Source organism: Marmota marmota, unplaced genomic scaffold, assembly GCF_001458135.2.
Source record: "Marmota marmota marmota unplaced genomic scaffold, marMar, whole genome shotgun sequence".
NCBI lineage: Eukaryota > Metazoa > Chordata > Mammalia > Rodentia > Sciuridae > Marmota > Marmota marmota.
Window position 1 is genome coordinate 69,891,373 of NW_026000026.1, and position 14,516 is coordinate 69,905,888.

Here is a 14,516-nt window from a genome sequence, read left to right on the forward strand (position 1 = left end):
GATCACAAGTTCAAAGCCAGCCTCAGCAATTTAGCAAGGCTTTCAGAAACTTAGTGAGACCCTGTCTCAATATAACAATTTTAAAAAGGGCTGGGGACATGGCTCAGTGGTTAAGCACCCCTGGGTTCAATCCATGGTACAGGAAAAAAAAAAAAAAGGAATCTATTGGGCTACAAGTAACAGAAACCAAACTGAGGCTGTTGATTTTATTGAATAAAAAAAGGAAATGACCTGCAAAACTAAAAAGCACATGTCACATGCAGGCATTTACTCTCATGCATATCTCTGCTGACTTCCTATGCATTGGCTTCATTCTTAAGCAGGCTCTCCAGTCCAGAGGACAAGATGCACTCCAGGTTTACATTCTTTTTTTCTTTTTTTGAGGGGGGATTATTGGGGGTTTGTTTACCTGGGATTGAATTTAGGGGCACTCAACCACTGAGCCACATCCCCAGCCCTATTTTGTATTTTATTTAGAGACAGGGTCTCACTGAGTTGCTATGCACCTCACCATTACTGAGGCTGGCTTTGAACTCATAATCCTCCTGTTTCAGCTCCTCCAGCTGCTGGGATTACAGGTGTGTGCCACTGTATCAGTCTTTAATTCTATTGGTTGACTACCACCAAGGAAAGAGAATTCTTTCCCAAGAGTCCAGAAATGATTCTTATTTCCCTAGTTTGGGTCATGTGCCCATTGTGACTCAATCTATGACGAAGGAAATGCAATTCTTCTAGAGCATCCTAGATGGATGGCCAGGCCTGGATTATAGATTTACTCTTAGATTTTGAATGTGCTTATCTTTCCCCAACCACATGAATTGGGGTGGTTCCAATAGAAGTTGCTGGCTGCAAAATAGTTACCAACAAAAGGGTGGTGATATTGGGCATGCAAAACCAAAGATGTAGACTGTGATGACTTCTCGTGTCCAGCTTCAGCAAGAACCTGAAGATATTTCAGGTCAGGTTGCATATTAGAATCATTGGGGAATTGGTTTGCCCTGGCATGGGGAGTAAGATGTTCTCTGGGCAGCTCCCCAGAGACAGCACAAGGATCCTAGGCTGAGGTGTTTGCTTAGTGCTGTCACTTACAGATTGTGATTCTGTTGGTCTTTCCTTTCCAGAGCCCGACTGGTGATTCTGCTGCCCAGTCAAGACTGAAATATTCTGCTCTAGGATAAGATATTCTGTAAAAAAAATTTAGATTTCCTCTTAGGGACAAGATCTTGTGTCAAGATTGGAATGATTTTTCCCAATCAGCACAACTTTTCAGAAAAGAACCACTGTGGAAGGCTTGCCTGGTGCATGTGAGACATAGGGTTCGAGTCTCAGCATCACATAAAAATAAATAAATAAAAGTATAGTGTGAATCTACAACTAAAAAGAATATTTGGGGGAAGAAGAAGGAGGAGGAGGAGGAGAAGAATCATCATCATCATCATCATCACTGGGGTTATCTTGGAGGCTCAAGATGCATGGGTGAATGGTGGGTGATGCTGTGGGTCCCATGCTCCTGAAAATAACAATAGCCACTGTTTATGGAATGCCAACTGCAAGACAGGCACTGTGCTCTGGGATTTAACAGATGGCAGCCCATGTAAATTTCAGTCTTCACAATAATCCACCCTGTGAATATCATGAATATTAACCCCATTTTACAGTTGAAAAGAGTGAGATACAAAAAGCTTGGCCAGCGTAACCCACCTTAGAGTGACAAATGGACATGCAGACACGGGGACCATCTGATCCTCTCTGGCCTGGCCCTCCTGCCCTACAACAGGAGGTAGATAACAATGGGAGTGGGCCCCCTCACCTTGCCCTAGCTCTTAGGACCAGGAGTTCAAATACAAGAATCTCGGATCACTGCGGGATTCTGTAAGTTGATTTTATAAGAAAATGAGGCGGGGGAGGGGGCAGTGGCAGAGGACAAATTCAGAGGGATGAAGCCCAGAGTCTCTGTTTCAGGAACGCTCATTTAAACCCGGTGTTCTGAGGCTGTTGGGGCTCATGAAGACCCTGACCCAACCGCTTCCCTCCAGTGTCAACACCCTCGCTCACATATATTACCTGCTTTCTTTTTAAATTAAAACGCCACCTCCCCCAAATTCAGAGCTAGAGCAGGAACCTTCTCTTCCCAGAATCCTTGGTCCCATTGGGATGCGCATTTGACTGTGTGGTGGGGGCGGGGAGGGCTTCCCTGTTTACGTCTTGCTCCCGGCAGACCTGCGGAAATCACTTTCCCAGCCCCCCCCCCCCCCCTCCGCGCCCTTGGCCTGGCTCGAGGAGGGAAGTGTTATCCCGGAGTCTGGGCGCTTTGGCAGTAGCGGCCTCCCCAGGGACTGCAGGGAGAGCCCAGACAGTGGCGCCTGCTCAGTTCGCGCTCACTGCGTCTAAGGCTCCCCCGGCCTGGCTCCGCGCCCAGCACAGCAGCCGCGAGGGCAAATGAGGAGGCGGCGGAAGAGCCCGCTCGGCCAGGGGCCGGGTAAAGGAGCTGGCAAAGGGACCTCTAGGGGGCAGCACCAAGCCGCTAAGCACGTCCTCTGTTCGCGCTAAGCCTGGGGTCCCCAGGCAGCCCTTAGGGAAGCCCTTCTTTAGAATCCTGCAGGGTCCGCCCCGCCTCCACCGGGATTGGATAAAAGTGGGGAAGTGCCCATCCATCAAAAGCTGGTGGGAATAGGACTCAGGACTGTCCTGGGGCAAACGAATTCCTTCTTCCTGCCCCCCAAAGGTGGGTTCTTTTCCAGCAGGATCCAGGAAGCAGCCTTAGGTTCTGGGTGGGGTATAGAAGACCCCAAGCCCTTACAGCCCCAGCCCATTGGCAGGTAGCGGGGAAGAAGACTGCTACGCAGTGTCCCAAGAACCATGTGGCCATAATTTCCTAGCCTCAGTTTCCCTAGCGACTTCTGGAAAGTCGCCATGTTATTGGTCGAGGCCCGGGGTCAGGGCCCCGCCCATCCTGGGCGGCCTCTGCCCCAGCCGGCTCAGCCGCTCCTCCCCTCAGCTACGGGTTCTCTCCCACGGTCCCTGAGGTGGGCGGGCGGGCACTGGATGACGGCTGCAGAACCCCGGCCCAACTCGCCCTCGCCTCCGCTCGGTGTCTGGGTTTCCCCAGTCCAGCTCACGCCCGGGGGCCGCCTGAACAGCCGCGCGCCCAGAGCTACCGGCCTCGCGCCTTCTCCTCCTGGGCGTCCCTGGCTCCTGCGCGTTGGGTCTCCAGGCTTGGAAACTGGGAGGAGGGAGGGAGCGCGGGAGCAACCAGCAGCGACCCGGAAACGCCATATAAGGAGCAGGAAGGATCCCCCGCCGGAACAGCCCTTATTTGGGCAGCGCCTTATTTGGAGTGGCCCGATATGGCCCGGCAGCTTCCGGCTCTGGGAGGAGGGGAAAAAGGAGGAGGGAAGGGGCGGGTGTAACGTCGGGAACTCCGAAGCTCTAGAGTCCGGGAGGCGCCAGCTGCGGCTCGAGCACTAGGTTTCCCCGAAGCCTGAGCCCTGGGGATGAGAAAGCGGTCGCGGGACCCGGGGTGCGGGATGTAGGTGTCCACCGCTCTTGGCTGGGGGCTTCACGTCACTCCGGGTCCTCCCCGCCGGTCCTGCCATATTAGGGCTTCCTGCTTTCCATATATGGCCATGTACGTCACGACGGAGGCGGATCCGTACTGTTCCAGACCCTTCAAATAGAGGCGGATCCGGGGAGTCGCGAGAGATCCCAGCGCGCAGAACTTGGGGAGCCGCCGCCGCCGTCCGCATACCCGCCGCTGCCAGCTTCCGCCGCCGTCGCAGGACCGGCCCCTGCCCCAGCCTCCGCAGCAGCGCCGCGTCCACACCAGCCCGCGGCGAAGGCGAACCTGGGGATTCCACTTGCGTTCTCCCCAGTGCACCCCACACCCCGCATGTGACCTGGCTAGTCCCCCGCAAGTGTGTCCCCCCGGCGGCTCCATCCCCGGGCTGCGCCCACCCGCCCCAACACCGGCTCTCCAGCCCGCTCGTTCGGGATGGCCGCGGCCAAGGCCGAGATGCAGCTGATGTCTCCGCTGCAGATCTCCGACCCATTCGGCTCTTTTCCTCACTCGCCCACCATGGACAACTACCCCAAGCTGGAGGAGATGATGCTGCTGAGCAACGGGGCACCCCAATTTCTCGGTGCTGCCGGGGCCCCAGAGGGCAACGGCAGTAGCAACAGCAGCAGCAGCAGCGGGGGCGGTGGAGGTGGAGGGGGCGGCAGCAACAGCAGCAGCAACAGCAGCGCCTTCAACCCTCAGGGGGAGCCAGGCGAGCAGCCCTATGAGCACCTGACCGCAGGTAAGCAGTGGCCTAGCCAACGACGAGCCCCCTTGTCTACTACCATTCTGAAGGCCAATCCTTCACCGCAGGAGTGCTCCCATACCACAGGGATGCAATCGGGGTTTCCCTTCCATTCGCGCATCTCCAGGGGCATGTGTTAGAAGGAAGCCCGGAGACAACCCCCATCCTCGACCCTAGTGGTGCGCAGAAGACTGAGCTTTTGGATGGAGAGCTCTAGAGCTGCGTGGGTGGGTGGAGAGGGGGAGGGCTTGTTTTGATGAGCAGTGCTGGGCCCCCATCCCCCTCCTGAAAGGCTTGCCTTGCCTACTGCCTGTCCCCAAGGAAGGGCCGAGATTTGTGGCCTGGGATGTCCCGGCAGCCCAGGGTAGGGGGCGCGCACTAGCCCTGGCCGTGGGGGGTGCTGGCGGGAATCCCTCACCCGCGCAGCCGCTGCTGCGGAGCGCTGGGAGCTGCAGTGGAGGGGGATTCTCCGTATTTGCGTCAGCTGTTGAAACGGGCTCTGCCACTGGAGCAGGTCCAGGAACATTGCAATCTGCTGCTATCAATTATTAACCAGCTCAGGAGTCAATGGTAGCCTGCCGACCTCTTGCCTGGCAGCTCGAGTCCTCCTTGTGCTCCAGTAACCAGGCCTCTCCCCTTTCTCTCTCCTGCCAGAGTCTTTTCCTGACATCTCCCTGAACAATGAGAAGGTGATGGTAGAGACAAGTTACCCCAGCCAAACCACTCGGCTGCCCCCCATCACCTACACTGGCCGCTTCTCTCTGGAGCCTGCACCCAGCAGTGGCAACACCTTGTGGCCTGAGCCCCTCTTCAGTCTAGTTAGTGGCCTGGTGAGCATGACCAACCCACCGGCCTCCTCATCTTCAGCACCATCTCCAGCGGCTTCCTCCTCTTCCTCTGCCTCCCAGAGCCCACCACTCAGCTGCGCAGTGCCATCCAATGACAGCAGTCCCATTTACTCAGCGGCACCCACCTTCCCCACACCCAACACTGACATTTTCCCTGAGCCACAAGGCCAGGCCTTTCCGGGCTCTGCAGGCACAGCACTTCAGTACCCGCCTCCTGCCTACCCTGCTGCCAAGGGTGGCTTCCAGGTTCCCATGATCCCCGACTACCTGTTTCCACAGCAGCAAGGAGACCTGGGCCTGGGCACCCCAGATCAGAAGCCCTTCCAGGGCCTAGAGAGCCGTACCCAGCAGCCTTCACTTACTCCACTCTCTACTATAAAGGCCTTTGCCACTCAGTCGGGCTCTCAGGACCTAAAGGCCCTCAATACCACCTACCAGTCCCAGCTCATCAAACCAAGCCGCATGCGCAAGTACCCCAACCGACCCAGCAAGACGCCCCCTCACGAACGCCCTTATGCCTGCCCAGTGGAGTCTTGTGATCGCAGGTTCTCGCGTTCCGACGAGCTCACTCGCCACATCCGCATCCACACAGGCCAGAAGCCCTTCCAGTGTCGTATTTGCATGCGCAACTTCAGCCGCAGTGACCATCTTACCACTCACATTCGCACCCACACAGGCGAGAAGCCCTTTGCCTGTGACATCTGTGGGAGAAAGTTTGCCAGGAGTGACGAGCGGAAGAGGCATACCAAGATCCACTTGCGGCAGAAGGACAAGAAAGCAGACAAAAGTGTTGTGGCCTCTTCGGCCACCTCCTCCCTTTCTTCCTACTCATCCCCAGTTGCTACCTCTTACCCATCCCCTGTCACTACCTCTTACCCATCCCCTGCCACCACCTCATACCCATCTCCAGTGCCCACTTCCTACTCCTCTCCTGGCTCCTCAACCTATCCATCCCCTGTGCACAGTGGCTTCCCCTCACCCTCTGTGGCCACCACCTATGCCTCGGTTCCCCCTGCATTCCCCACCCAGGTCAGCAGCTTCCCTTCCTCGGCTGTCACCAACTCCTTCAGCGCCTCCACAGGTCTTTCGGACATGACTGCAACCTTTTCTCCCAGGACAATTGAAATTTGCTGAAGGAAAAATGAAAACAAAGGGAAAAGGGAGAAAAAAGAAACACAAGAGACATAAAGGACAGCAGGAGGAGATGGTTGAGAAAGAGGGGGAATCTCCTAGATGGAGGTTCTCAGAGCCAAGTCCTCCCTCTCTACTCAGAGTGGAAGGTCTGTTGGCCAACAATCCTTTCTTCCTGATTCCCCTTCCTCCCTAATTCCTGTTCCCTTTGACTTCAGCTGCCTGAAACAGCCATGTCCAAGTTCTTCACCTCTATCCAAAGAACTTGATTTGCATGGATATTGGATAAATCATTTCAGTATCATCTCCATCGTATGCCTGACCCCTTGCTCCCTTCAATGCTAGAAAATTGAGTTGGCAAAATGGGGTTTGGGCCCCGTAGAGCCCTGCCCTGTACCCTTGTACAGTGTCTGTGCCATGGATTTTGTTTTTCTTGGGGTACTCTTGATGTGAAGATAATTTGCATATTCTATTGTATTTGGAGTTAGATTCTCACTTGGGGTGGGGGGAAAGAAAAGCCAAGCAAACCAATGGTGATCCTCTATTTTGTGATGATGCTGTGACAATAAGTTTGGAGCTTTTTTGAAACAGCAGTCCTAGGTATTAATCAGAGCATGTGTCAGAGTGTTGTTCCGTTAACCTTTTTGTAAATATTGCTCGACTGTACTCTCACATGTGGCAAAATATGGTTTGGTTTTTCTTTTCTTTTGAAAATTTTCTTCCGTCCTCTTGGTTTAAAAAGTTTCACGTCTTGGTGCCTTTTGTGTGATGCGCCTTGCTGATGGCTTGACATGTGCAATTGTGAGGGACATGCTCACCTCTAGCCTTAAGGGGGGCAGGGAGTGCTGATTTGGGGGAGGCTTTGGGAGCAAAATAAGAAAGAGGGCTGAGCTGAGCCTTGGTTCTCCAGAATGTAAGAAAACAATCTAAAACAAAATCTGAACTCTCAAAAGTCTATTTTTTTAACTGAAAATGTAAATTTATACATATATTCAGGAGTTGGAATGTTGTAGTTACCTACTGAGTAGGCGGCAATTTTTGTATGTTATGAACATGCAGTTCATTATTTTGTGGTTTATTTTACTTTGTACTTGTGTTTGCTTAAACAAAGTGACTGTTTGGCTTATAAACACATTGAATGCGCTTTATTGCCCATGGGATATGTGGTGTATATCCTTCAGAAAAATTAAAAGGAAAATAAAGTAGATGTGAGTGGGTATATTTCCTGGGCTGAGGGAAGGGCTCCGCATTCTTAGTGAGAGGTTTGAGGTTTTCTCAAGATTCTGAACCATGTCCACTGTGTCCCTGGAGTGAATTTTTCTTTTTTTTTTTTTGGGGGTGTTGGTGGTGGTAGTGGATAATACTAGGGTTTGAACCCAGGGGTTTTCTATTACTGAGTCATTTCCCCAGGCTTTTTAAATTTTTATTTTGAGAAACAGGGTCTTGCTAAATTGCTGAGGCTGATCTTGAACTTGGTATCCTCCTGGGATTATAGGCACATGAGACTGTACCAGGTCTGAAGTGAATTTTTTTTTATTTGTTTATTTTTATGTGGTGCTGAGGATTGAATCCAGTGCCTCACACATGCTACGTGAGCATTCTGCCACTGAGCTATAGCCCCAGCGCTGAAGTAAATTCTTTTTTTTTTTTTTAAAGAGAGAGAGAGAGAGAATTTTTTAATATTTATTTTCTAGTTATCGGTAGACACAACATCTTTCTTTGTATGTGGTGCTGAGGATCGAACCCGGGCCGCACGCATGCCAGGCGAGCGCGCTACCGCTTGAGCCACATCCCCAGCCCCTGAAGTAAATTCTTAATGAGGACTGAGTCTGGGTCTCTCTCTGTGGTGTTGAGGACTGAAACCACACCTCATGCAAGCCAAGCAAGATCTCCTCTTGATGCTGGGCTTGTTCTACCTCACTCTGATGGGCTTCCACTTTGATTTATCTTAGTTAAAGAAGGTAACAGCTGGGCATGGGACGTATGGCCAGAGGCAGTGCCACTCCTCTGGTATTAAATGTGTGGCCAGTGCCACCTTTCACCTCTACCCAGAGTTTGGAAAATCTGTTCTTGGGAATCCCTGCCATGTGCATTTGAGGGAGATAAGAGGTGGGAACAAGGGTTTTGAGAAATAGTAAAAAGCTGGGACTAACTCCTCTTTCCCTTTCTCCATGTCCCCAGCAACTTGAGGGCATCAAAGAAGCTTAGAAGAGGCAAGGGCCAGTTCTCAAGCCAAGAATCCTTCCAGGAAGAAATTCTTGCCACTTGCCAGCTGGAACTGCCATCCTTGGCAGCTTCCTGGGACATAGGGCAGAGTGGGCAGGAGGCTAGCCTGGTATCTAAAGTTCTCATCCAGGCCAAATTTGTCAGACAGTGCTAGGTTCTTTGGGCCCCACCCCCCTAAGGGCCCCCTGGAGCAATCTTTGTGGATATGTGAGCATTTGGCTACTCTGTGAGAGAGCTTAACCTGGCCATAACAGGCACAGCAAGAACAGTTCCTATTCCAGGAATACGTACTGTTGGTTGGAGAGACAGAGATTTAAGCCAAAAATCAGAACAAGATGTTATGTTATACAATATGGGCAAGCATGGGTCTTTGAAAGCACAAAAAAAGGGCACCCAACCCCCCCAGGGTCTTAGCACAGGTGGGAAAGTGGAGATGAGAAGCCTGAATAAGACTCAACACAATTGCCTTGGTTGTTGTGGAGGCAGAGAGGACATTGGCTAAATTTTTAATCCAGGAGTATGGACGAAATGGAGTACTGAGCTACCTCCAGCCTTTATATCTGAGTGTTTTGTGGATTGGTCAGATATACCCATTAATCAGGTAGATGGTGCAATAGATTTGATGTCCTGGAATTGCCAAACCTTGGCTCTTCTCCCAACCTCTGAGCCCTGGAACTGCAGTGACAATGAGGTATAGTTATCTAGTATAGTTATCAGGCCCTGAGTAAAATCAAGGTCAACCCATTCCACCCCTTCTCTCCTAAGTTTCCCAGGTTTCAACCCACACCTCTGAGGGCTAGGGGAAGTTCAATAGTCCCTTGGTATTAGCCCAATACTTTTATTTATTTATTTTTTAGTTTTCGGTGGACACAACATCTTTATTTTATTTTTATGTGGTGCTGAGGATCGAACCCAGCGCCCGGAGCATGCCAGGTGAGCGTGCTACCGCTTGAGCCACATCCCCAGCCCCTAGCCCAATACTTTCTCTTGCCTTCTAGCCCTCCCCCACCAATACTGTTGGTCTCTCTGTTATTTCCCATTACCCCTAACTCCTCAACCTGGAGCAGGGGGAACCAGGTACTTTCTCTAGACAAGGGCACATCCCTGCAAGCCTTGTTGGTGAAATTGCCAGGTCCAGATGGGACATTTGTCTTGGCACACCTCTTCCCAGCCCCACCTACCTGTCCTCACTATTAGCTCAGGAATACAAGTCTGTGCCTGTCACACATTCTTAAGAGTATCTCACTCCAGACTCCCAAGAAACAAAGCCCAGCAAGAGTAATATGTGAAAAAATAATCTAAGAGGTTATTCCTTTAAGCCAGAGTCTCATAAATTATAGTGCATCAGGATGGGATTCCCAGGCCCAGTTCCCAGAGCATCCCACTGATACCTTACATCTGGCACGGAGTCCTGATAAAAGGCCCTTCTGACACCAGCTACTTTTTGTTTTTTTGGTACTGGGGATTTAACCCAGGGGCGCTTAACTACTGAGCCACATCCCCAAACCCTTTTGGTTTTGTACTTTGAGACAGGGTCTTGCTTCATTGCTCAGGCTGGCAATTTAGCAATCCTCCTGCCTTAGCCTCCCAAGCTGCTGGAATTACAAACTTGTGCCACCAAGCCCCAGTTGCTAGCTACTATGTGTGTGTGTGTGTGTGTGTGTGTGTGTGTTACCAGAGACTGAAACCAGAGCCTCACAAATGCTAGTCAAGTGCTCTACCACTGATACATCCCCAGCACTATTTTGTATTATTTTATTTTATTTTGAGGCAGGTTATTGCTAAATTGCCCAGGCCTGCCTCACACTCAGAATCTTCTTGCCTCAGTATCCCAAACAGTACCTCGTGCCAGCCCATTTTTATTAACCCTGTTGCTAGGGTTTTCTTTAGGTTTAGATAGTCAAACTCAATATCCTTTGCATGATTGAAATAGGGCATGACTCAAAAAATTACCCCATCAGGCACAGTGGCACATGCATATATTCTCAGTGATTTGGGAGTTTGAGGCAGGAGGATAGCAAATTTGAGGTCAGTCTCAGCAATTTAGTGAGGTCCTGTTTCAAAATAAAAAATAGAAAGGGCTGGGGATGCAACTCAGTGGTAAAGCACCGTGGATTCAATCCCCAGTGCGGGAAAAAAAAATTGTCCCATTTTATAAACCTGTAATATAGTGAATATGTTGACTGATATTAAAAAAATAGTGAAAATGTGGGATTGGGTATGTAGTTCAGTCGTAGAGCACTTAGATGCAGGAAGCCCTAGGCTTGATCCCTAGCACCCAAAAGTATTGTTGAGGTATTTGGTGTTTTGTTTGGTACTGGAGATTGCACCAGGGGTGACCTACCACTGAGCAACATCACAGCCCTTTTTATTTTTTGTTTTGAGATAGGGCCTCACTAAGTTGACCAGGCTGTCCTTGAACTTGATGTCAACCTCCAGAGTCAAAAGGATACCAAGTGCCCAGCAAAAGTGTTGATTTTAACTCCTGGGAAGGAAATCTGAAACTAAAGTCACAGGGAATACTGATAAAAATCTTTCATCATCATAAACATTGAGGTTTTGGAAAGGACCTAGAGAATGTTGAACAATTGATTGCTACCTGTGGACATTGTCTAGGACTTCAAGAATGTGGGAAGGATGAAGAGAAGTAGAGTGGAAAGGGGTGGGGAGGGAAGGGGGAAACTTGACCAGCTGAAGACAAGTTTAAAGCTGAATTAAAAGAACCAGGCCCTAAGAACCCTTGACCCTTCCCTTCCATCTAGTACCTGAGAAGTACTCTTCTAGCTTGAATTTCATGAGTGTTCAATCTCAACCATTTTGAAAGGTTCCAAGCACTCTGGAAGGCATAGTGGTCATACTGTTTGGAGTGTGCTTCATCCTACTTTCCCCAACTCACAGCCCCTAGCCCCACCAGAAAGATAGAGAGTCAGGTATGGTACTACAAGTTCAGAGGTATTCCCTGCCAGGTCTCCCTACCTCCATCCTAGCTTCATGCCACACTTAGTGTAGTTTGTGAGAGGAAGATACTGGACCCAGTGAGGTCCCACTTTCCTAGGGAAAATGAGGCCAAATCTAAAAGAATCAGATGTCGGGCTGGGGTTGTAGGTCAATAGTACAGCACTTGCCTAGCATGTGTGAGGCATTGGGTTCGATTCTCAGTACCACATATAAATAAATAAAATAAAGGTCCACTGACAACTAAAAAAATATTTAAAGAAAATTAAAAAAAAAAGAATCAGATGTCATGTAAATAAGATTCCCAACATTTTACCCATAAATCTTTGAGTGATAATAAGATTTTTGCACCCAAGTAGCAAATCTAGCTGACTGCTTCAGCAATTTTTCTTACCCAGTCTTCCTTTTCCCAATGCTGGAATCTAGGCGACACTTTTGTGGCTAAGCCTACTTGAGATGATCTCTTAGGCTGAGATTGTGGGTCAGCTCCTCAGTTCCAATAATTTTATGTCATTTACCTTTGGGCAAAATTCCCCAACAAGCCCATTCTCCTCAATACTAAGGATTTTTAAAAATATTACAATTTCACCTGGGTACAGTGGTGTACTCTACCATTGAGCTATATGCTCAGTCTGCATCATTATTATTTTTTTTTAACTTGACCTCAGAGACACATCACTGGATTTATTTACTTATTTTTTTAGAGAGAGAGACAGAGAGAGAGAGAGAGAGAGAGAGAGAATTTTAATATTTATTTTTTAGTTTTCCGCGGACACAACATCTTTGTTTGTATGTGGTGCTGAGGATCGAACCCCAGCCGCACGCATGCCAGGCGAGCGCGCTACCGCTTGAACCACATCCCCAGCCCCCTCCATTCATTATTTTTGAGAGTCATTGATGCTGTGTGTCTTAATCGCTCAATCCTTTTTACTGCTGAGTGGTGTTCTAGTGTATGGCTATACCACACTTTGTTCATCCTTTCGCTTATGGATGGACATTTGTGTTGATTCCCTCCAGGACTATTACAAAGAAAGCTGTTGTGAACATTTGAGTACAAGTGTTTGTTGAATGTGTCCCCATTTACTCCAAAGTATTCCTCAAACTTTCTGATTCCTTCTTTGCACAACAACCTTATTTATTCACCTCCCTGGTTCATGAAGCAATAATCACCCATTTCCCCTCACAATCATAGTCAGGGTCCAGCCTGTTTCTTTTAATCTTTCTTGAGTAAACAGAGCCAATCCCTTCATCATTTTTATTGCTCTATTCCAAACTCTCTCCTATTTGTTTATCTCCTCCTGGTAATGAGATGTCTAGGCTAAGCAAAGTATATATTGATTCAACTTGGCAAATATACATAAGTTTTTGGAGATACTTTTCTAAGGAGAAAAGGTATATGATAGAGGGTGAGCCACCGAACCGATAAGACACTCCTCTTTCAAAAAGGAAGGGGTGAAGGACCAGATGTGTGGGAGTTGCCCCAGCAGACTGGTCCCGAGAGGTTGTCTGTACACTTTGCCTTTATTGCTCTTTCCTATGACTTTTCCCCAGTAGGTTTTCTGGAACTCTGGACCCACTTACCCACTAGTTGTCACGACTCTAATCTATCACATTTCCACACCTCTGAGTCCTGGGAGGGTGCTTCTCCTCAATGGGCACAGGGAGTCTGGGACTGTGGAGTCACCTGAGAATATAAAAGGCAACTGAGGCTAGAAGAGCGGTCTGGCCTGAGTTCCTAGCATCAATAAACTGGCACTTAATGATAGTCTAGCGTGTGCTGAAGTTGAATAGAGAGAGGATGGCTTCACCTATTCAAAAAAATTATCCTGAGCTCGGTTCATGCCTTCAATTCCACCTACTTGGGAGACTGAGGAAGGTGGATTGTCAAATTCAAGGCCAATGTGGGCAACTTAGGCGAGATCCTGTCTCAAAATAAATAAAAAGAGTCAGGGATGTAGCTCAGTGGTAAAGTGCTCCTAGGTTCAAATCCCAGTACTGGGAACGGGGTACGAGTGGGGAAGAACTTTGACAAATCATTATGCATGAAATTCTTACGGGCTGATAAAGGGAGAACGAATTGGGGCCTGATTTATTTTGGGGGTTGCTGGAGATAGGAACCAGGGCTTCTTGCATGCCAGGCAAGCACTGTACCACTGAGCTACAAGGGGCCAGTTTTCCTGAGGTCAATTCAACAGCATGTGCCAAGAACCTTATAAAGTCTGTGCCCTCTCTCCTCGTCATTCTGCCAGGACTGCTGTTTATCAAAATATTATTTGTAATGGAGAAAAAATGGCAACAAGCATAAATGTCCAATGGGTGATAGCTAAAATAAATTGTCACATCATCTGATAGACTGTGAGGCAGTCATTATAAATCATGTTTTGAAATAATTGTTGGCCTGAAAACGACTCACAATATAATTCTAAGTAATTAAGGTAGGATATAAAATGTTACATGGCATTATTCCAGTTTTGTAAAATAAATATGCATATAGCATACATCAGATGTTAATGGTTTTTATATCTAGGCAATAGGAATGCAGTCATTTTATTTATTATTTTGCAGTAATTTTATTTATTTATTTATTTTGGTATTAGGGGTTGAACTAAGGGGTACAAGACCACGGAGCAACATCCCCAGCCCTATTTTGTATTTTATTTAGAGACAGGGTCTCACTGAGTTGCTTAGTGCCTTGCAGTTACTGAAGCTGGCTTTGAACTTGTGATTCTCCTGTCTTAGCATCCCAAGTCACTGGGATTATAGGCGTGCGCCACTGTGCCTAGCTTGATTTTATTTTTTATATTTTCCCATCTTTTCCAAATGAGCAGGTGTTTTTGTCATTGGAAAAAGAATCATTCTTGGGCTGGGGTTGTGGTTCAGTGGCCCTAGCACGCATGAGGCACTGGGCTTGATCTTCAGCACCACATATAACAAATAAATATAAACAAATAAATAAATAAATAAAATATTGTATCCACCTACAACTAAAAAAAATACATATATATTTAAAAAAGAAAAAATCATTTTGTTTAAGGAAGAAGAACAAAAATAGTTA

At 48.5% G+C, this 14,516-nt stretch overlaps 1 protein-coding gene across 1 annotated transcript; it reads left to right on the forward strand.

The window, feature by feature from the left end:
* The first annotated feature begins 3,696 nt into the window (after positions 1 to 3,696).
* Egr1 (early growth response 1) lies at positions 3,697 to 7,485 on the forward strand. Its single transcript, XM_015484582.2, has 2 exons — positions 3,697 to 4,298; positions 4,956 to 7,485. Exons 1-2 carry the CDS (start codon positions 3,992 to 3,994, stop codon positions 6,281 to 6,283), a joined length of 1,635 nt encoding a protein of 544 aa, XP_015340068.1. The 5' UTR covers positions 3,697 to 3,991; the 3' UTR covers positions 6,284 to 7,485.
* The last annotated feature ends 7,031 nt before the right edge of the window (positions 7,486 to 14,516 follow it).

What these genes read in the sequence shown, in the direction of transcription:
- Egr1 (XM_015484582.2), top strand. Translation starts at nt 3,992, where the DNA reads ATGGCCGCGGCCAAGGCCGAGATGCAGCTGATGTCTCCGCTGCAGATC. An exon ending in CTATGAGCACCTGACCGCAG is followed by an intron (nt 4,299 to 4,955) that starts GTAAGCAGTGGC and finishes CTCTCCTGCCAG; the next exon opens with AGTCTTTTCCTGACATCTCC.